Source organism: Callorhinchus milii, unplaced genomic scaffold (genome assembly GCF_018977255.1).
Source record: "Callorhinchus milii isolate IMCB2004 unplaced genomic scaffold, IMCB_Cmil_1.0 Scaffold13, whole genome shotgun sequence".
In the NCBI taxonomy this organism is placed as follows: Eukaryota; Metazoa; Chordata; class Chondrichthyes; order Chimaeriformes; family Callorhinchidae; genus Callorhinchus; species Callorhinchus milii.
The window spans coordinates 10,567,078-10,590,306 of NW_024704754.1; the positions used below are offsets into that span (position 1 = coordinate 10,567,078).

Below are 23,229 nucleotides of genomic sequence, written 5' to 3' on the forward strand. Positions count from 1 at the left end.
TTCCTGACTTTTTGTATTCTATGCCCCTATTTATAAAGCCTAGTATCCCGTATGCTTTTTTAACAGCTCTATCTACCTGTCCTGCCACGTTCACAGATTTGCTTATATGAACTCCCAGGTCTCTCTGTTCCTTCACCCCCTTTAAGATTGTACCATCAGCTTATATTGCCTCTCCTCATTCTTCCTTCCAAAATGCATCACTTCGCATTTCTCCACATTAAACTTCATCTGCCACGTGTTTGCCCATTTTACCAGTCTGTCTATGTCCATTTGCAGTCTGCTACTATCCTCCTCACTGTTTACTACTTTTCCTAGCTTAGTATCATCTGCAAACTTGGAAATTGTACTCCCTGTACCCAAGTCCAGGCCATTTATATACATTCAAAAACAGCAGTGGTCCCAATACCGACCCCTGGGGGACACCACTGCACACTTGCCCCCGGTCAGAAAAACAACCGTTCACCACCACTCTCTGCTTTCTGTCTCCCAGCCAGTTCTGTGTCCATGCTGCCCTGTCCCTTCAATACTGTGGGTTTCTATTCTGCTTACAAGTCTCTTATGTGGCACTTTATCAAATGCCTTTTGAAAATCCATATAAACCACAGCAACTGCATTACCTTCATCCATCCTCTCTGTTACTTCATCAAAAAACTCTATCAGGTTTGTTGAACATGATTTGCCTTTAACAAATCCGTGTTGACTGTCCTTTATTAACCCATATTTTCCTAAGTGAAAATTTATTTTGTCCCGGATTATAGTCTGTAGAAGTTTCCCCACTACTGATGTTAGCCTGACTGGCCTGTAGTTCCCGGGTTTATCCTCCGATACTGTGGCTTTGGCTGCATCCTCTTCTTTTGTGAAGACAGATGCAATTCAATATGTCAGCCATGCCCTCTGCCTCCACAAGAAGATTTCCTCTTTGGTTCCTAATTGGACCCACCCTACCTTGGCCTAACCTTTTATTCTTTATATGCTTATAAAATACCTCAGGTTCCCTTTTACGTTACCTGCTAATGTTTTCTCCTACAATCCCTTTGCCCCTCTTATTTCCTTTTTTAGTTCTCCTCTGTACTTTCTATATTCTATTTGATTATCAACCCTGAACATAGGTCACCAATATAATTGCATCCTCTTCCAATACCAATGTATTAAACATCCTTGAAAGTTATTTTATTACATTTCTTGTAAATACCGAACTCTACAAGGAAGGTTCCAGGTTCATAGAAGGTGTCATCCCATATATTCATAGTGCTAATTTGTTTTATCTCTCCCTTTACACAGCAAACAAGAATTTGTCAAACAATTCCAGGGATAACACACCAATTACACAAACTATAGAGTTTTCAATTGATTATTATATTGGTGAACTGATTAGAGATGATACTTGGAGAAATAACAGAACGATACTTTAGAATCCACCAACACAGTACAAGTGAACACAGGTTTAAAGTTGTGAAGAGCAATTTCAGGACAGAAACTGGGAAGTGTTTCTTCACCCAGAGGGTAATTAACGACTGGAACAGGTTGCCAAGAATGATGGTTGAAGCCAGGATGATGGACTGATTTAAAAAAAGATCCAGACATCCTTGAGGTCCCAGCAGGGATGGGCTGAAGAGACCTCTGCAACACAGCGAGTAATTCTTACCCGAATGAATAAACAGTAGCTTTGTGCACTTGCCCAGTGCAATCCTTAGCCTGCTGAATACACAGTATTAGTACAGTTACATGGTGACTGTAACTGTACAGTCAACACCCTGTTGAATAAGCAGGAACTTCACATAGTAACACCTTGCAGTCCGCACTTTAATAATAAAAATAATCTTTGTATTTGATATAACACCTTATCGGGTCTTTGAGTTGTCTCAAAGCACTTGACAGAATATACTGCAAAGTGAATTGATTGTATATTTTGTGAGCGAAATGCGGCAGCCAATTGTGCACAGCAGTGGATTGTTGTGATTGTGGATTGAATGACCAAATTATTATTTTTTTAAAAAAAAATTTGAGGTGATTATTACCCTTGGAAAAGCTGTCCGCCAATGAAATATCAACCAGATTTCTACTTACAGCAGGTAAACAGAGGCGTGGGGAGTCCAAAACTCCCCTGAGGTTTGGCCCTGTCCAGGAGTCCAACCCAGGTCCTCCTGCTGGAGAGACAAGCGCGTGAGGCTCTGCCCACCACCAGTCTGTATAGATGTGCCACAGGACTGTAGAGATTTCATTGAAGATTAGTAGGTATCCTGTACACTGTGGATGAAGAAGGCATTCCCCTCAAACTGGAGGCTGAGTATTTTACTTCAACAGTGCACCAGAAACAGAGAAACCATTTCCAACTCTCAATTCCTCAAATGCCCAAACTGACCTCCAGCGGCGATACCCCCCGAGGACAGGACAGGGCCTCATCGTCAGACTCTTTTTCTGGAGCAGATGCCACGTTTGTAGGTAAAGCAGCGTTTTGTTGTTTTGTTTTGACACATTTTCTACTTATTGTAAATGATGGAATGGATGTTATTCACTCTCACCTCTACACTACTAATGTGGCGGTAGTGATGAGGGATTATAATAAATATTGATCCTTTCATAACTCAGCCATTGAACCTCCAGTCACCTCTTCAGCCGTAGTTGGGATACCCAGTGTTATCAGCATCGCTACCCCCGGGCAAGGCGTGTGGGGGCAATAACCATTTTTTAAAATATATTCATATTCCAGCGCTTCCTCCCCCCACCCTGACCCTCCCCCCCTCCCCCCACCCTGACCCTCCCCCCTCCCCCCACCCTGACCCTCCCCCCCTCCCCCCACCCTGACCCTCCCCCCTCCCCCACCCTGACCCTCCCCCCCCTCCCCCCACCCTGACCCTCCCCTACCCCCCTCCCCCACCCTGACCCTCCCCTCCCCCCTCCCCCCACCCTGACCCTCCCCCCCTCCCGACCCTACCCTCCCCTCCCCCCTCCCCCCACCCTGACCCTCCCCCCTCCCTGACCCTCCCCCCCCTCCCCCACCCTGACCCTCCCCTCCCCCCTCCCCCACCCTGACCCTCCCCTCCCCCTCCCCCCACCCTGACCCTCCCCCCTCCCGACCCTACCCTCCCCTCCCCCCCTCCCCCACCCTGACCCTCCCCCCCTCCCTGACCCTCCCCTCCCCCCCTCCCCCACCCTGACCCTCCCCTCCCCCCCACCCCCTGAGCTCTGCTGCGCCTCATCTCAACTCTCTGACAGCAGTTGATGGGAAATACATTTCTGCAAAATTGTAAAGTCAGGATTGGAGAATTCAGCAACAAATGTCATGGGATTTCTTCCCCCCCCCCACCAAAAAAATTATATTCAGAGATAAATAGAAAACCTTTGAGATTCCAGTCTACTTCAGGCAATGTTAGGCTAACGGGATTGTCCATTATAACTGTCCATCCATATCGTCGCTGAATATAACAGATATACTGGAATGGCACTCGGGGAGAAGGTGGGAAAAGAGAGCAGAGGGTGGGGGGTGGGGTGGGGGGGTGGGGGGGAGGTGGGGTGGGGGTGGGGTGGGGTGAGGTGGGGTGAGGTGGGGGTGAGGTGGGGGTGGGGTGAGGTGGGGGTGGGGGTGAGGTGGGGTGGGGTGAGGTGGGGTGGGGTGAGGTGGGGGTGGGGTGGGGTGAGGTGGGGGTGGGGGTGAGGTGGGGTGGGGGTGAGGTGGGGTGGGGTGAGGTGGGGGTGGGGTGGGGTGAGGTGGGGGTGAGGTGGGGTGAGTGGGGGTGAGGTGGGGGTGGGGGTGAGGTGGGGTGGGGGTGAGGTGGGGGTGAGGTGGGGGTGGGGTGGGGGTGGGGTGGGGGTGGGGGTGGGGTGTGTGGGGTGGGGGGGGTGGGGGGGGTGGGGTGGGGGTGGGGTGGGGGGGGTGGGGGGGGGTGGGGGGGGGTGGGGGGAGGTGGGGTGGGGGGTGGGGTGGGGTGGGGTGAGGTGGGGTTGGGGTGGGGGGTGGGAGTGGGGTGGAGGTGGGGGTGGGGGTGAGGTGGGGTGGGGGTGGGGTGGGGGTGGGGTGAGGTGGGGGTGGGGGTGGGGTGGGGGTGGGAGTGGGGATCCAGCGATGAAATAATTGTCTCAATGAAGTGATGGTAATACCAGGGTTTGTCGCTCTGGTTATGAAATGTGTGTGAACCGGTGGATTCGGCGTTGCTATTCCGGAGCAGCTGTTCGGTGGGGGTTATATTGTGTAATGTATCAGTTATACTTTACACCGAGAGTCCGATGAATGACACTGAATGTGTCTCGTTAATAGCAGTGGGGGAGTGGGGGGGACTGAGGAGTCCCAAAGGGGCGGTGGGGGAGGAGGGACCTCAGTGTCGGGACAGCGATCAGCAAATGGCAGAGTGTCAGACGGTGCCGCTGCCCCGCACATGCTCAGTGTGTCGGCGCTGTGCTGCTGTGCGGTTGTGTGCGGTTGTGTGCGGGGTCCGCTCGGGGTCCGCTCGGTGTGGTCATGCTGCCCTGCCCCGCCAGCCCGGCCCGCACACAGGAGCGGGGGGAGGCCGAGCCGACACCCACAGGGGAAATGAAAGAGGAGGTGAGCGGACATCAACATCACGACGTTGACTAAACCAACTCCAATTAGGGAGGCGGCTTTGTCTGATCTGAAACCTTCAAGTCCCTGTTTAAATATGCATCAAACATTGTATTCTGTGTACCATTGAAGCTAAAGCCATTGTTCAGTTACGATGTTAATATTGAATCTGTTATGTGTTAAATACAGTGTATTCGTTTCTCGTGTATTGGCTGAAAACTCCTATTCTCACCTGAGCCGCTTGAGGTTAAAATATGATTTTTTAGCGGTGTGCACATTGCAACCCGCGTATTCGTTCTTTAAAATGTTAATATTTTCTTGCATTGAGCTTTGTGTGTCTGCAATAGTGCAGAACATTGACCCCCCTCGGAAATACTGTATAGTAGGGAGTTGTCTGGCAAGTGCTGAATGCAGTGTTTTAATCAGGACCGGAGGACTTGTGTGAAATAAATACCCCGGGACACAATAAACAGGACATGAATCAAGGAGTATGTATGGATGGAGGGGGTAATAAATGGTGGGGGTGGGAGTGAGACAGAGAGGAGAGGATTGCAGCTGAAGAAAAGACGCCCTTTATTCTCCACTAAAAGCAGAGTGTGGATCTGAGAGGTGAATCCTGTTCAGACTGAATTGCGTTTTGCTCACACATTAAAAAAAACACACATACAGCAAAAATAATTGCACTCTGAAATAAAAAAATGGTTTCATTCAATTTGAAAGAAATCTCTCTTCACTTCTGTCCCACTGCTCTGCAGCAACAGCAGAAGAGAGATAATGTAACTGGCATCCATTTAAATTACATATCAAATGTATTCAATGAGAAGAGCAGCTTTATACATATAGACACAAAAAGAAGCAGAGAAGTGTTCTGCCTTTTAATCAAATTCCAGAGAAGGTAAATAATACGTATTATGGTTGTGCCCTACATTGATTTTAATAAATGTGCCTCTTCAAGACAGTCTCGCAGATTACAATACAAAGGAAGGAGCATTAATTCCAGCTGGTAGATTGGCTTGGAGGCCGAGGAGCAGCTTTGTAAATCAGGCGGTGTGCAGCCTTTTGGTTCAAATGCTGTGTGTGATGGGGTCTACCTTTCTTTTCCTGTCATTTTTGCTTGGTTTCCTCTCCCACCACAACAAAAATGGGTTTGCGAAGGAGACTATAAACATTTTTGTGTTTTCAATCTTGTATGTCATGCTGGGGAAGGTTTGGAAAAAATAATAATCCTTGCATTTAATTTAGCACCTTATCAAGTCTTCAAGATGTCTCAAAGCGCTTCACAGAATATATTGTAGAGAATTGATTGTATATTTTGTGGGCGAAAAAAAAAGTAAAATTGATGAACAGACAGCTGGAGACCTTTCCCTTCTCAGACCTCTGGGTTTTGGGCGTGGTTCTGTGAGGTTATATTATATTTTCAAGTTAATCTTTAAATAAAAGCACGAATGAAACGCTGGACAGTGTACAGCATTTCAGACCCGAGCTGGGATCGGGGGGGGGGGGGGGGGGAGAAGGGAGGGGAGGGGGGTGACCGATGGCATGGTCAAAGAGGAGGGTTTTGAGGTGGGACTTGAAGGAGTCTAAGGAGGGGGGCGAGGCGGAGTGATTAGGGGATGGAATTCTAGAGGTTGGGGGCCGAGTGGCTGAAGGCTCTCCCGCCGATGGTGGGTCGGGGGGCGTGGAGCAGGCCAGAGCCGGCTAAGCGGAGGGAGTGGGCAGGTTGGTAGGGGGTTAGGAGGTCGCAGAGCTAGGGTGGTGCGAGACCATGGAGGGCTTTGTAGGTGAGGACCAGGATCTGGAACTGGATCCTCTGAAGGATAGGGAGCCAATGGAGTCGGGCGAGAGTGGGGGAGATGGGGTCACAGAGTTTGGTGTGGGAGAGGACACGGACTGCAGAATTCTGCATTATCTGCAGCCTGTGGAGGGAGGAGTTGGGAAGGCCAACAAGCAGTCGAGCCTGAAGGTGACGAAGGCATGAACAAGAATTTCAGTGGCCTGAGGGGTGAGGTAGTGGTGGAGTCAGACGAGGTTTTGACTCAGCCCAAGCTACCATGACTTCTCTCTAATGTCATCATTGGTTCCATGTGAATTGAGAATGGGGAGTGACAACCTGCTTTTAAGGATGGATGGTGCAATATGTATTTTAAAACTGGTACATTCAGATAGAATTCTACCTTGTATTTAACCCTTGCTGTCCCTGGTACGGGAATACAGTATTGTACTTCACTGACAAGGACAAAGGGAACTTTATGAGTCCTTTACTGTGAGAAATTAGAAAATTCTGAATTCCTCAACACCAACATTCTTCAACTTGATGTACAGTAACAAAAGGACAGCTTGCCTGCTTGTAAGTTTATCCAATGCGTGATTGAAGCATCGGTGGCCAATGACCTATTATCAAATAAGAAATAAATATTTAAGCTATATTAATTATTATATTTGCAAGTTAAATTTTCAATAAAGACATCAATGAAATGCTCTTTGAAGGGCCTGGTTTTATTGTTGTCTTAAAGTATTGTGGCTTAAAACGTTAATTACTTAAATTCATTTAATATGTATTTCTACATTTTACTCATTAGGCGCCGTGCAAATCCGCTCATGTCAACTTGTCTGTAACTCTTGCGGTTAATGTAACTACTTGGATGTTCCTTAGCTTTTATGTTGCTTGTGCTGGTACCATGTCAGTCGCAATAGCTTATCAGGATATTTCACATTAAAAAGTAAATTGGGCAATTCTTGATTTTTCTCCAGATTTCTCCCCCTTCCTCTTCTGAACTTACTGACCCATGTTGTGGGAGAGGTGGCTTCCCTCTGATATCTCACTAAAGTGGCGATTCTTCAGTCAGTTAGTCTAGATTGTGTGCATTTACGGGTTACCTGACCGTGAAAGATAATAGTCGGGGCAAAAGACATCACTTGATGATCCAGTCGTGACCTGGTGTACATACACATTCACTTTCCATGACTGAATAGAGATCAGAAGCTCACATTCTCATGCTTTTGGTCTTAAAACCATTGCCTTAAAATTGAAGATTGTGTCGAATTAAGCATAAATTCAGTCTTTATTTAGAGGCCAGTTTTCCAGTTTAGTCAATCTCTAGTTGAGCACTGACCAGTTAATTATATGCAGGGAGTAAATGTAGGGAGACTTTCAGGCCGAGAGGACAATATGAATTGAAAACCCCCTTGTTGTTTTGTCCTATGAGGAGGTACCTTCATTGTTATTCTAAATATTGACTTCACTGAGTTTTACTCCAGTGGGAGTCGGGCTGCACAATTACTCTGCTCAAACCTTGCAGGAAGGCTTTGCGAGCAGAAGTGACTGCCTGACTGGTGAGCTCAATGAAGCAAGTTTGTTAAGCTTGTTGTGTGAATTCTGATGGCAGTTATTGGAACCTCTCTGGGGAGAAACTGTAGGGATGGATTATAAAGGAGGGGTGGATGGGGTAGGGGAGGATGAATGTTGACAATCATTTTAATAACTTGTACAATCCTGTAGCGTAGTGGTTAGAGCACTCGCTTCGCAAGCTAGGGGACCGGGGTTGGATTCCCAGATAGGGGGAAACGTTGGGCAAGGTTCCTTCCTCCAAACCCTATGTTTATCTAGCAGTAAGTTGGAACCCGGTTGTTAGTCGATTGGTGGATCGCTTTTCTGGGGGGAGTAATAATCCCTTTAAAAAAAATGTTTTAAAATAATAATCTGGTCACTCAATCCATGACTGTTTGTGGAGCACTGCTGTGTACAATTGGCTGCTGCGTTTTGGCCCTCAAAATACACAGTCAATTCACTTTACAGTATAGAGCACTCACCTCGCAAGCAAGAGACCTGGGTTCGATTCCCTGCAGGGCGAAATGTTGGGCAAGTTTCCTTACTTCACATGCCTCTGTTTACCGAACATGACTATTTGTGGGACATTGCTGTGTGCAATTGTCTGCCGTGTTTCGCCCACAAAGAATAAAGCATTGCACAGATACAGTCTCTCACGCAAGGTACAATGGAGAGCTCCACATCCCTTTCCCACACTCATTTACATATAGACAGAACGGAGAACTCCATAGAACCTCTGCACACACAAATATACACAGGACACACACACATTATATATATATATATATACACACACAGGAGTCATGTAGCTCAGTGGTTAGAGCACTCACCTTGCAAGCGAGACACCTGGGTTCAATTCCAGGCAGGGCAAAACCTTGGGCAAGTTTCCTTACTCCACACAGAGCCTAATAATAATCCCTCCAAAACAAAACAATAATAAATTGGTCATTTTCAATCCACGACTGTTTGTGGGACACTGCTGTGCGCAATTGGCTGCCGCGTTTCTCCCACAAATGTACGGTCGATTCACTTTACAGTCTATTCTGTGAAGTGCTTTGAGACGTCGAGCAGATTTATAAAGCGTTATATCAAATGCAAGGATTATTATTTATATATACATACACACACACACACATTCACACACACTATATACACTCACAACACACACACACCTACACAAAGGGGATCAAATGGACAACATTGGAAGCTGGCATACACACTTATGTATGCCTACAAATACACATAAATTACACTTAACAGTAATTTATTGTGAAGCACTGTGAGACATTTCGATGCGATAGGAAACTATATCAAATCCAAGGAATAGTATTATGATGTATACACAGATGTTTTCATAGTACTGAAACACACAAAGAGATCATATGTACCAGTGAGTAGTCAGGCTTAAATAAGAGCCTGGATGAATGAAGCAGACCTGCGGTGTCTCTGTTGGAAAGATTACGATTTGTCTTACCTTTCCCCACCCCCCCGTCTGTGCTTCAGCAGAGTCATCTTCAATGTCAAACTGGGGTCTGTCAGGGTGAGCCAGTGCTGTAGGAAGGATCTCACTATCATTTTAATTAGCTAATGTATGGCTTGGTTACTGAAGCACAAACTCATTTGCTTTTTTTTAGTGTCAGCGACTTGTTCGTGAGCGGGATGAGGCCGAGTGTCGCCTGAAACAGATCAAGCGAGGTAGGTCCATTTTTTCATCTCACCACGAGATCCATCATTTCTTAATCTGCAGTGGCTGAAGACATAGCACTGAACAGTCACTGTGCTCTGGTTAAAAATAATAGCATTTGAACATTCAGGGGTGCTATACTGAGTTGGAAATTCAACCAAAGACTCACTTTCTGAGACTAAAGACATTACAATACAGTATTACTTTGCAATTTGCTGCTCTCTTTCATTCTACATTTCTAAAGTGCTAAAACTCTGTCTCTCTTTTTATTTGGTATTATTTGTGAGTCATTGTAAATTGTACAATTTCAAAATAAACATGTGGAAATAAGAAGACCCGAACAAGGCTAGCAAAGCTCAGAAATTGACCAGAGCCTCATTCCTGTGAGGTACGAAGAAGAGGCTGGAGCAGGTTACTGCAGTGATGACATTGACTTGGCTGTTGGTTGCATTTTGCCATTCTTGACATCACAGGGTTACTATTGATGCTTAAACATGGCATTGCATGTAATCGCTGCTTTTGTAAACCAACCAGGGTGTTAAGCATTGAATTAAACAATAGCCTAGTGAGTACAGACACCACTCTTCCTCAAACATGGAAACTAGAAAATCTGGAACTCTCTCCTTCAAAAGGAAGTGGACGCTGGATCCATTCAAATTTTCAAGACCGAGGTGGATAGATTTTTGTTAGGTGTTGTACCACGAATATGGGGCAAATGTGGCTAATTGGAGATGAGGTATAGATCAGCCATGATCTAATAGAATGGCAGAACAGGCTTGAGGGGCTGAATGGCCTATTCCTGTTTTTATGTACCTATTGTAGGTTGGAATCCCAGTCTGTGCTGAATAGAGCAGCAGGTAAGATGCTACACTTAGTCTTAGTGACCCCAGGGTAATGAGGGGATAGGTCAGCCAGCAGTTCTTGCTCCTATCCAGGGATCCTCTGCTGCAAGGTGTCCATGTACATAATCAAATGAAGGCAGGAGTGGGGTTGCAATGGGAACTCTGAAGTCCTGGCTGGCCAACATTCAATGTGAAGACTCGCACATGAGCAATAGTCTGTTGAAGGAAAAATGTGTTCAAGAAAGCGAAAGAGGCAATTGCAGTCAATTCCTAACTAAATCACTTTGGAAAAACCCAATCACAAACAATAGCTTACTTATTAAATAATGGTTTGGCCATGGTTTGAAATATCTGAATCCTTCAATATTATCAATTGTTTGTTGCCCTCACTGACAGTTCTTTGACCATCTTATAGGTTAAATTGGTTTATTCAGCCACACTTTCTCATCCAGCCTTGTCTCTGTGCATATTATCTGCACTCCAGACATGAGTTGCCGATGGATAGTGCAAGAAACATAATGGAAAATCATTATAAAATAAGTAATAAGAAAACTGCTAACTTTAGAAATCAGAGTGTGATAGTTTCCACAGTCTTCATAGCTTGCTGAGAGTCCATTCTATTTAATGGTTCAGTGAGAAAAGGAATGTTGCTCTAAACTGCACCAAGGCTGATTGTAAAATGGGTCATGGAAATATTCTGCACCGTAACTTGCATAAATTGTGCCAAAGTGCTGTTTGCACATAGTAGTAATGTGCCGAGATTAAGGTAGAGACTAAATTTACTAAACTGGCTCCTCAGGCATTTTATTAATACTCTCTGTCCCCCCACCCCCCCGTCCCATACAAACACTCACACACACTAATAACACGAGGTGTCTCTAATGTAAGCAATAGAATAAGTAGCATTGTTTCATTCAGTACAATTTTCACTCATGTCACGATGCATATCCTAGGCATAACCACACTGTATTGAGAAGAGATCTGAGATAGCACGAAAGAGACCAGATAAACAGCAAGTTGCAATCACAAGCAGCCGTTACCCTGTCATAAAAAGACTGAAACTGATATTACCATTTAATTGTATTCACTAACTGAAGTTGTATTAGATCAGATTCAGACTCCTTGCTTCATATATAAATAATCTCAGTGGCTTTTGACAAAACCATGCAAGTGTATTAAAGAAGGGAGTCTTTCATTATTCTGCTGAATAATTTAGCTCCCTATTTCAATACTTCAGTTCTGGGTTGGATGAGAGGAGTATCTTGTATTACACAGCAGCCTATCTGTTGGATTCCATGTAATTATTTAAGAATTGACATGCACTGTTTTGTTTTGCTGCTCCCATTTTAGGTTAAATTCCGCCATTCTGACCCAGTTGTTGTCCCCTCTCTGTTACACACCTGCTGGTTGGAATGGTGAGCAGATGATACCCACCCTAATGAGGGAGAACATAAGAATTGCTAGGCGAAAGAAGACCGAGGTCCATTCAGTTCGCCTTCCACCATCCTGGCAGTCACATGCACATGTCATGTCCCAAACTATACACTGTATCCCAAGATATTATTTCCTAACAGAAATCTATCTAATTTGTTCTTGAAAGAATCAATACTTGCTGCTTCCACCGTCTATCTGGAGAGCCTGTTCCTTACAGTTACTACTCCACAGTATTCTAGGACACTGCTGATGACAGCACAGCCAGCCTGGCTCATCGGCTCCCTGCTTTTGGCTACTTCACAGTGGAAGCTCTATTTAATAATAAACCTTGCATTTGATATAGCGCCTTATCATGTCTTTGAGACACCTCATAGCGTTTCACAGAATATACTGTAAAGAGAATTGACTATATTTTGTAGGCGAAATGGGTCAGCAGTGTCCCACAAACAGTCATGGACTGAGTGACCAATTCATTATTATTTTTTGAAAGAATTATTACCCCGGAAAAGCGATCCGCCAATCAAGTATTTAACCCCCATTCTTCATGGTAATACGGCTAAGATTGCTCACTCATCAAACAGAGACTCAAAGCCATGAACAGCACCTTCTTACCCTGATAATCCATTAAACTCTGACCTATCCTTGACAACCCCCTGCATTTTGCCAGGTTACCTTGCGGACATGATTAGCAGAAGGTTGGGAAAGGAAAGTAGAGAGAAGAGGTGATTTACAGTAAAGTAAACTAAGGAGAGACAAGCTAAGTGCAGTGCATTAAGCATAATCCAATTCTAATTCAGGCTGCATTAATTCAATTAAATGAAATCACATTTATTATAAATGATCACGTGGTTTACATTTCAACCTCTCATTGGAACTGGGCATCAAACAGTGCTGGCCAAGATGTTAGCACATAATATGCTTTATAAATCACAGCAAATGAAAAGTACACCAGCAAATGGAATGTCACCAGACATTATAACAAATGAACTGTTTTAACAAGTTAACAAAATGAAAACCACAAAATACAATTTATTTTGACTTAAAACATTGCTGTATTTGTCCATTGCTTTAATAATATAGTGGGAAAATGTGACATGGTGGTGTGACACCATATTTTTTCCACCCATAGATCTTTAGTTTCTGGGCACTAATCAACAAAATTAATAATAATAAACCTTGTATTTGATGTAGCTCCTTATCACATCTTTGAGATGTCTCAAAACGCTTCGCATAATTTATTGTAAAGTGAATTGACCGCCTTTTCTCCCTCTTCCTTCGCCCATGACAATGCATTGATCAAGCAGTATTGAAAGACATCTGAACTGTCAGAGCTATTATCCTTCAGGTGAGATGTTAAAGTGTGTTCCTGTCCTTTTCTTAGTGGTTCAGGTGACCATTGAATATTTCAAAGAACAGGCTACTTATACTCCTTTGATTTGACCTTATAATGACATTTTTCCACTGACACCCCCAAGTTATTTGGCTGTTTCCTCCTGATCAGCAATTAGGGCAATTCTTCATTAAACTCTCTTGATTGGACACACTAGAAGGACAGGAAACCTTTTGCCTGTTTAATGAGAGAATTGGTAAGCTCCAGTGAGTTGGAAAATTACTGTCAGTAAAAATGGAGATGTATTAGAAAGGTACTGAAACTGTTAGCAGCGTGAATTTATTCACAGTGTTGAAAGTAGATATAAATTAATACAGAATTTTGAAGTACTTAGTTGTTGCTGAAGCTGCATTCTAATTCTTGGTTCAACGTGGTTTTTCGAGACTATATGGTTTACTCCTACTGATGCAACCTCTGCTGTCTGTTTTGGTCAGATGGTGTCTGGTACATGTGGAAACTCAGCACCATGCTTAAGAGTATACTAAAACCACACTGAGAGAACCATATATGTGTGCCACCAATGGATAGAAATTTACTTTATCTGGAATGGAGTGCACACTCTCTCCCCAGAGGGATGCATTCTGAATACCTAATCACAACAACTTGCATTTATATAGTGCCTTTCAAGCAGGGCAGTGTCCCAGAGAGCTCAAATAGAATTAGGCACAGGTTGCAAGAGTCAAAGCATAGGGACTTGGGATTGTGTAACTGGGGTATTGTTTCCATTTAACCACCTAAAACTGCATAGCTTGCCATTGCGAACACTATCTGGTAAGCCTTCAGCTGCTTGTGCAGATGGGACTACACTGCTTGTTCAAGTGATGGCTGGCAGGGTTAGCAGGAGCTCAGTGGGAAGAATCCCACTGAGCCCTTTCAAGTCTTGCTGATGAAACATGCTGGCTGATCTGTCATCACCTGGCTCAGGAACCTTTTCTCTCTGACTACATGTTGGACTTTAGGTTGACAGCTGCTAGCAGGCTCTCTGGTACAAGTGGGCATTCTTCAGATTGAAAGGAAGTGTTGGCAGGCTGTCCAACTGTGGATGTCTTCTCCATCCAGCTCAATCCATGTTTTCTCACCTGAATGAGACAGTTTAGAGTGGATTTTACAGATAAATGTAAGATTTTAAATGAGATTGAGAAGGTAAATCCACAAGAGTACTTTCGGAAGTACTGAAACAGAAAAAGGGGGCAATGGTCCATGGTTACAAAGGGCAACTTCAGGATAGACATCAGGAAGAATTTCTTTACCCAGAGGTAATTACTGATTGGAACAGGAAGGTTGGTTGAGGCCTGGATGCTGGAGTAATTCATAAAACAGCTTTGTGCTGTGATGAGAAGACAGTAGTGTGAAAGCCTGGGTATCGTGAAAGAATAAGATCCAATGGGCCGAAGGGACTTCTTCATCTAAACCTTTCTTGTGTAAGTCTGCAAATGGGTATTTTCCAGTAGGGGTCTCGTGGACAGTGACCAAGAGCAGGAACCTTGCCTGTTCATTTCTCATCACCTTCTCCTACCTACCGAGAGCCACAAGACCAATTGTATCACTCCTATTGCTGCCCCAACTGAGACTGTCAAACTTATGATCAATCTTAAGTAGTGCTTTGTACTAAAATGGATTGAATTGTGTTTGTACTCACTAGACTAGGTCATTGAGGGAAAGAATCTATTAATTACATTAATCACAGTACAAGGAGCATATGAAAGTAATCAGTCAATGTGCAGATATATTGCTTTATGATGATTGGGGTTTTGCAGCAGTTCATTGGAAGGTACCTCTACTTTGAGAGCTTTACATTAGCTCATGGGTAACTCGTTGGTATCAGCTTATATGTGTCAGTCTGGCTCAGTTTGTAGCATTCTTGCTTCTGAGTCAGAAGGTTGTGGGTTCAAGCCCCATGTCGGTACATTGAACTCACATAGTTCAGGCTAATGCTTCAATGTCCTGCTGGAGGTGTGCTGTGTTGAAGGTGCTGACCTTCAGATGAGTTGTTAAACCTTGTATTTGATGTAGCAGCTTATCAATGACTTGATAAAGTCTATATCAAAGCCAAGGATTATAATTATGAACCGAGGTCTTGTCTACCTATTCATTCGTGGACATTAAAGATCCCATGGCACTATTCAAAAAAAAAAGGGATTTTCTTCGAGTGACCTGGCCAACACGCCCCAAATACAACAGGTTATTCACTTCATGGCTGTGTGTGGAACGTTGTTATGCGCTGCCACAGTCACCTACGAAACACACAGTCATTACAATTTACAGTAAATCCTGCAGTGTGCTTTGAGACATCCTGCTGAAAGGCGTTACATCAAATTGCAAGGATTATTATTTTCTTCACCATGCCTGCTGGAGGTTGCTCAGAATTCTGACTGAGTTAATAATAATAATAATCCTTGCATTTGATATGGCACTTTTCACGTCTTCTAGATGTCCCAAAGCGCTTCACAGAATACACTGTAAAGTGAATTGACTGTATATTTGTTGGCGAACGCGGCAGCCAATTGCGCACAGCAGTGTCCCACAAACAGTCGTAGATTGAAAATGACCAATTTATTATTGTTTTTGATTTTGGAGGGATTATTATTAGGTGTGTGGAGTAAGGAAACTTGCCCAATGTTTCGCCCTCTGCCTGGAATTGAACTCAGGTCTCTCGCTTGCAAGGTGAGTGCTCTAACCACTGAGCTACAGGACTCCACTGGAGTTGGCACTGGATAGCAATGGGCGGTGTCTGGCTAGAAGCCAAAAGCAAAATCAGATGAAATGGAAACGGTAAAATGTTTGTCAGCAACTTTAACTAATTACAGCCTCTGGCAATGAAGCAGAACGGCAGGCTGATCGTGGATGAATGTCTGCCAGTGCTTCTTGCCTGCAATCCTGGAAGCAGGCCCAGTTCAATCCACCAAATAAATTGCCCAGCACCAGTGTCTCCAAAAAGGAAAATATTAAAGTCAAGTTTAGATTAATGATGGATGAACGAGGAAGATATAGCTCGTCACTTTCGGCCAGGGCTGCCTGACAATGAATCGAGCTGCAAATCCAAATTTTCTCAATCCTTACTGTAATGGTCCATTGGGATCTGTTGCAAACAAGATTCATGCTTTGCTTTCTGTTTAGTCACACACTCACTTTACATTGCATGGCAATGTTCCTTAAACACGTATTCTTTCAATTGACTCAGCATCGCTTCTTTGAAGGGCTCTGTAATGAATGTTGAATCATTGTGGAGCTCTCGGGGGTTCTCATAGGTGGGTTCCTGGCTCGGTGGAGCACGTAGACAAATGTGCATCACTTAGACAAATAATTGTCGGCTCTACCTTAAACTTTGATTATAATAATAACCTTTGCAGTTGATATAGCACCTTATCACATCTTTGAGATGTCTCAAAGTACTTCACTGAATATACTATAGTGAATTGACTGTATATTTTTTGGGTGAAACATGGTAGCTAATTGTGCACAGCAGTGTCCCACAAACAGGCTTGGAATGAGTGACTAAATAATTATTTTAAAATTTTTTTTGAAGGGTTAGTACCCCCCGAAAAGCAATCCGCCAATTGAACAACTGTGTTCCTACTTACCTCTAGGTAAACAAAAATGTGTGGGGAAAGGAAACTTGCCTAATGAGAGCAAACTTTCTATATCTTCACAACGAAATGGATGCCCCAAATGCCGCAGTATTGGATGAGAGGGTAGAGGACATAGATCAGATTACTATAGACAGAGAGGAAGTTCTGAAAAGATTGACTGGGCTCAAAATTTATAAGTCACCAGGACCAGATGGGTTTGACCCAAGGTTGCTGTGGGAGATACGGGTTCAAATAGCAGAGGCTTTGGCCATTATATTTCAATCTTCATTGGACACAGGAGTGGTGCCGAGAGACTGGAGAGTGGCTAATGTTACCCCACTCTACAAAAAGGGGCAGAAAGACGAGCCCGGAAATTACAGGCCATTCAGCCTAACTTTGGTAATAGGAAAACTACTGGAGACCGTAATCCGGGACAGAATAAATCTCTACTTAGAGGAACACAAGGTGATTAGAGACAGCCAACATGGATTTGTTAAAGGCAAATCTTGCCTAACAAATCTAATAGAATTTTTTGAAGAGGTGACTGCGAGGGTTGATGAGGGAAATGCAGTGGACGTTATTTACATGGTTTTCAAAAAGGCTTTTGACACAGTACCGCATAAGAAATTAATACAAAAATTAGAGGCCCACGGTATTAAGGGGACAGTGGCAGTTTGGATTAGGAACTGGCTGAGTGACAGAAAGCAGAGGGTGGTGGTTAATGGGTGTTTCTCGGAATGGAAGGAGGTGTGCAGCGGTGTCCCCCAGGGATCGGTATTGGGCCACTGTTCTTTCTAATATATATTACTGATCTGAACTTGGGCGTAGAGAGCACTATTTCCAAGTTTGCAGATGATGCAAAGTTAGGTAGGGTAGTAAATAGTGAAGAGACTGTAACCAACTGCAAGCAGTTATACACAGAATGGTGGAATGGGCTGACATGTGGCAGATGGATTTCAATGTGGATAAGTGTGAGGTCAAACACTTAGGTAGGAAAAATGATAGGAGGCAATATAGACTTGGTAGCTCAATCTTAAGGGGGGTGAACGTACAGAGAGATCTGGGTGTTCAAGTAAGCAAATCATTAAAGGTAGCGGGGCAGGTAGATAAGGCAATAAAAAAGGCATTTGGTGTACTGAGCTTTATTAGTAGGGGCATAGAGTGTAAGAGTAGGGAGGTTATGGTTAATCTGTACAAAACACTGTTTAGGCCTCAGCTGGAGTCCAATTCTGGGCACCTTACTTCAGGAAGGACATTAAGGCACTGGAAAGGGTGCAGAGGAGATTCACGAGAATGATACCAGGAATGGGGAACCTTAGCGATGAGGACAGGCTGGAGAAGTTAGGACTTTTCCCATTAGAGCAGAGAAGGTTACGCGGGGACCTGATAGAGGTCTTCAAGATCATGAAAGGTTTCGACAGGCGAGATAGGGAAAAGCTGTTTCCGCTGGTAGGTGTGTCTGTGACTCGTGGTCACAGTCTTAAGATATCTACCAAAAGAAGCAGAGGGAAGGTTAGAAGAAATGTTTTCACTCAGTGAGTTGTTCGAATTTTGAATGATCTGCCCGAAAGGGTAGTGAAGTCCGATTCGATAACAGTTTTTAAGAGAGAACTGGATAGGTATCTGGGGAAGACGGGTTTGCGGGGTTATGGGGAGAAAGCTGGTGATTGGTGTTAGTGAAAGTGATTTGCTCTGTCAATGAGCCTGCACAGACTCGATGGGCCGAATGGCCTCCTTCTGTGCCTTAACATTCTATGAATCTATGAATCTGAATGTCAACACGACTGAGGCCCTCCTAATTGGCACCCATCAGTGCCTCCACACCTCAGGCTCTGAGAGTATCACCATCCAAGGATGCACATTCCACCTCACCGAGCCAGTGCGGAACCTTGGCATCTTTTTGACCTTCAACTATCCTTTCTACCCCACATCCGTACCATGACCCATTCCACCTTACCCCCACCTCTGCAACATCGACCGTCTCTGCCACTGTCTCACACTGCAGGCCACCGAGACCCTCATACAGGCATTCATAACATCCAGGCTCGATTACACAAACTCCCTGCTTGTCAGCCCCCCCAATTCCTCCTTCCATAGGATGCAGATCATCCACAACTCTGCAGCCCATGTCCTCTCCCGCACCAGGTTCTGCGACCCCAGCACCCCATCCTCCCCAACTCCACTGGCTTCCCATCACACAGAGGATGCAGTTCAATATCCTGGTCCTCACTTTCAAAGCCCTCCATGGCCTTTCTCCCCACTACCTCTAAGAACTCCTAACCCCCTACCAACCTACCCGCTTCCTCCGTTCAGCGGGCTCCGGCCTGCTTCACATCCCCCGTCTTGCCTGCCCCACCATTGGTGGCCAGGCCTTCAGCCACACTGCCCCCATCCTCTGGAACTTCATCCTGCAGTCCCTCCTCCTCGCCTCTCCCTTGTCTCCTTCAAGACGTGTCTCAAGACCCTACTCTTCGACCATGCTTTCAATCACCCTCCTGCTCATCACCCTCCTGCTCTCCACCCTCCCCGATCCCAACCCTCAGCTCAGGTCCGAAGCACTGATTGTCCAGCGCCTTGGGACGTCCTCCCGATGTGAAAGGCACCATTCAAATGTAATTTTGTGGTTGTTGTTATGTTTCGACTTGCCCAGGATTCGAACCCAGGTCCTCTCGCTTGTGAGGTGAGTGCTCTAACCATTACGTTACAGGACCCCACAGAGGGCAGTTTCTCCTTGTGTCCTGGACTGATAAAATTGATCATTTACTTCATGGGTATTTGTGGGACATTGCTGTGTGCTGACACATTCGCCGACAAAATTCACAGTCACTTTATAGTAGATTCTACAAAATGCTTTGAGATGTCCTCCTGATGTGAAAAGCACTATATCAAATGCAAGAATAAACATTATTAAGGCATTAAAACTTTCAATTTGGTCGTATGCTAATACCATATTGCCCTCATTACATAAAAGCACAGTGAACTAAGCTGATACATAATGGTATCAAATTCCAAATGGTAAATTTTTCTTGCGTTTAGTGCTGGATTGCTTCTGTGGTGTTGAACCAAATGAAGCTTAAGAACTATACTAGCAAATTCCAAAAATGATTTTGACATCATGTGTATAATTAGAGCTTAATTGTTGGGATTGATTTCAATGTTTTGGAACAAAAAGGCAATTTGATTTCCTTTTCACAAGCATTTCAGCTGGTGCCTTACAGATAAAACCCCACCAGCGAGTATAGAATATCCTGTCAGTTCTATTCGGACTTTGAGCTGGTCGATATATTGGAGAAGCAAATTGTTTTATCCATTGGTGTCCACAAGGTATATGATCCTAAATTACATTATTGGATTGTTCTGAAATGGAAATGGGAATGGTCCAGGATCCGATATCAGGAGTTTCTACTCCATAATCAAATTGAACATTCAGAGAGAGCCATAATGCAGATGTCCAGATCCACTCCTGGAGCCTGAGCTTTGGACAATCTGGGCACTTGTCTGCAGCCCCATGTCTGTAAAAATCAGTACCTGTTTCAGTGAGTCTCCCCGAATCCTTGGCCTGGAGCCATGGAGGTTTTTGGAGCCATTGAGGTAATTGTTTTAATGATCTCTATGGTTGTGATTGGAAGCATCAGAAATTGACATGATTTCCCTGCCTTTACCCATGTATCGTACTCATGTTTGGATCTGAACTTAGAGGAAGATAGCCTCCTCCACCTTGGATATCTCTAGGTTCTTATGCCAGGAGTGTGTTCAGAGCTTCCTGAGAAAACTCTTTGCTGGATGGATATTCTCTGAGCATCGTCGACCACTTGAGAGCAAATGCTTTTCTGTTTTTTAAATAAAAAGATTTCAAATTGCCCTTTTGTTCCAAAACATTGAAATCGGCCCGGACAATTAAGGTTTAATTATATACATGCTGCCAAAATTAATTTTTAAAATAAGGGACCACATTGAAGGCACATCACCACATTTGCATATGATAATAATAATACTTGCATCTCTTATGGTGCCTTACCTCTGCTTTCCTTCTGAGATTTACACTCAGACTTTCATATTTTACAGTGAGATATTCTATTCCACAATTTGATTTATTGGCTTTGCTTGATGTGAAATCCCAGTTTGCACTGTAAGTAATTTTAATATAAACTCTGACCCGTGTATCAGATGAAAAAGAAAATGAGAAACCAAAGAGCAGCTTTGATTGGAGGTGATTTTATTTCCTGCCAGGTGCAGTAAATCAAAGTAGCAAACTTCTCTCCTACAGTCAGATTTGCAGGCTCCACACCACAATGAGCATGTATACATCGTGTGCAGGTGATTGCGAGCGTGGACTGGGACTTGTCGCATTGCAAATGCCCAGTAAATGCCTTGAATGGTGGGTAATTAAACTCCTAGTCAGAGAATGCTTACACACTCTTCTAGGTATCTTGTCCGATTTACAGCACAGATGTGGTTGAATTTCTCAGAGAGTTTAAAAAAACGTTTTACAAGCAAGAGCTGGGGTTTAAGCTTCGAGGAAGTCAACATTTGTGCTGTTATAGTCTGGGAGAGTGAGAAGCAGGCAATTCACTGAAAGTAGTCAGTGCGAAAACAAAAGGCAATATTGAACTCTTAAGAATTTCTTTCATACGAGTCAGATTAAGGCTTGTTAAACTGAAGCAAGCATGAAACCCACCACCTGCTCCCTCAATCCCATCACTAACCCTCTCCTTATTTCCCAGCTCCACCTAGTTGCCCCTCTACTCACTAACATCATCAACATCTCCTTGTCCATCCCCTTAAAAACAGTCATCATCACCCCTCTCCTCAAAAATCCTTCCCTGGACCTATCCCTGCTCTCCAACTACCGCCTCATCTCCAACCTCCCTTTCCAAGAACCTGGAACTAGTCATTGTTTCCCAGCTTCATGCCTTCCTCTCCCACCACTCCAATCGGGTTTCCGTGCTGCCAACAGTACCAAGACAGTCTTGGTCAAAGTGACAAATCACATTTTGTCCATCTGTGACCAGGGCTCACTCTGTCTTCCTCGACCGCCTCTTCTCTCACCTCAACCTTCATGGTTCTGTCCTTGACTGGTTCAGATCCTACCTTTCACACCATCTCCACTTTGTCTCCACAAACACCATTCGTGCAGCGTTCCTCAGAGCTCTGTTCTTGGTCCCCTCCTCTTCAATATCTACATGCTCCCTCTTGGTGAAATCATCCAGAGGCATGGGGTCAACTTCCACATGTATGCGGATGACACCCAACTCTACCTCTCTGCCTCCAGCCTCGACTCCAGGAACACTTCTGTTTTGACAGAATGTCTGTTAGACATCAAGTCCTGGATTAGAGATAACTTGTTCCAGTTGAAAGTCAACAAGACCGAAGTCCTCCTGATTGACTTCTGTTAGCGCCTTCACACCTCAGGCGCTGACAGCAGCACCATCCATGATGCAACTTCCATCTCACTGAGTAGGTCCGGAACCTTGGCATCTTGTTTGACCCTCAACTGTCGTTTCTATCCCACATCTGTGCCATGACCCGCTCTGCCTTCTCCCATCTTCGCAATATCGCCCCGTTCCCCTCAGGTCGCTGAAACCCTCATTCACGCATTCATCACATCTAGGCTCGACCATGCTAACTCCCTGCTTGTTAGCCTTCCCATCTCTTCCCTCCACAAGCTGCAGATCATCCAGAATGCTGCAGCTCGTTTCCTCTCCCATACCGGGCTCCATGACCCTATCACCCCCATCCTCACCCGGCTCCACTGCCTCCCCATCCCCCAGAGGATAGAGTTCAGAATCCTCTTTCTTGCCTTCAAGACCCTCCACGACCTTGCTCCTTCCTTCTTCTGTGACCGGCTAACCCCATATCCACCTGTCCACTCCCTCCGCTAAGCAGGCTCCAGCCTGTTTCAAGTAATAATAATCCCTCCAAAACCAAAAACAATAATAAATTGGTCATTTTCAATCTACGACTGTTTGTGGGACATTGCTGTGCGCAATTGGCTGCCGCGTTTGCCCACAAATATACAGTCAATTCACTTTACAGTGTGTTCTGTGAAGCGCTTTGGGACGTCCTCCTGACGTGAAAAGCGCTATATCAAATGCAAGGATTAAAGTCCCCACCCAGCCCATCTACCATCGGTGGTCAGGCCTTCAGCTTCTCTGCCCCCATCCTTTCGAACTCTATCCCCCATTCCCTTTGTCTTGCCTCATTCAAAGCATGTCTCAAGACCCTCCGCTTTGACTGCGGATTCGGCCACCCTCCTACCCCTATCTTCCTTGCCCTCCACCCCACCGATAGCAATCCCCTGCTCAGGTCCAAATCCCTGACTGTCCAGCCCCTTTGGATGTCCTCCCAATGCGAAAGGCACTATACAAAAGTGATTTGCTGTTGTTGTAAAGTGAGCAATGTCTCACAAGCAGCCGTGGCCATATAATTTAATTTTGGAGGGATT

The 23,229-nt window shown here is 44.7% G+C and overlaps 1 protein-coding gene across 2 annotated transcripts in view; it reads left to right on the plus strand.

Moving 5' to 3' along the window:
* Window positions 1-4,404: 4,404 nt before the first annotated feature.
* The window catches only part of shtn3 (shootin 3), a 51,397-nt gene continuing 32,572 nt past the window's right edge, over window positions 4,405-23,229 (plus strand). For both annotated transcript variants that reach the window (XM_042340168.1, XM_007891357.2), the window contains exons 1-2: window positions 4,405-4,540; window positions 9,500-9,560. In XM_042340168.1, coding sequence (XP_042196102.1) covers window positions 4,457-4,540; window positions 9,500-9,560 — 145 coding nt within the window. In that variant the 5' untranslated portion in view covers window positions 4,405-4,456. The remainder of the gene's footprint in view (window positions 4,541-9,499; window positions 9,561-23,229) is intronic.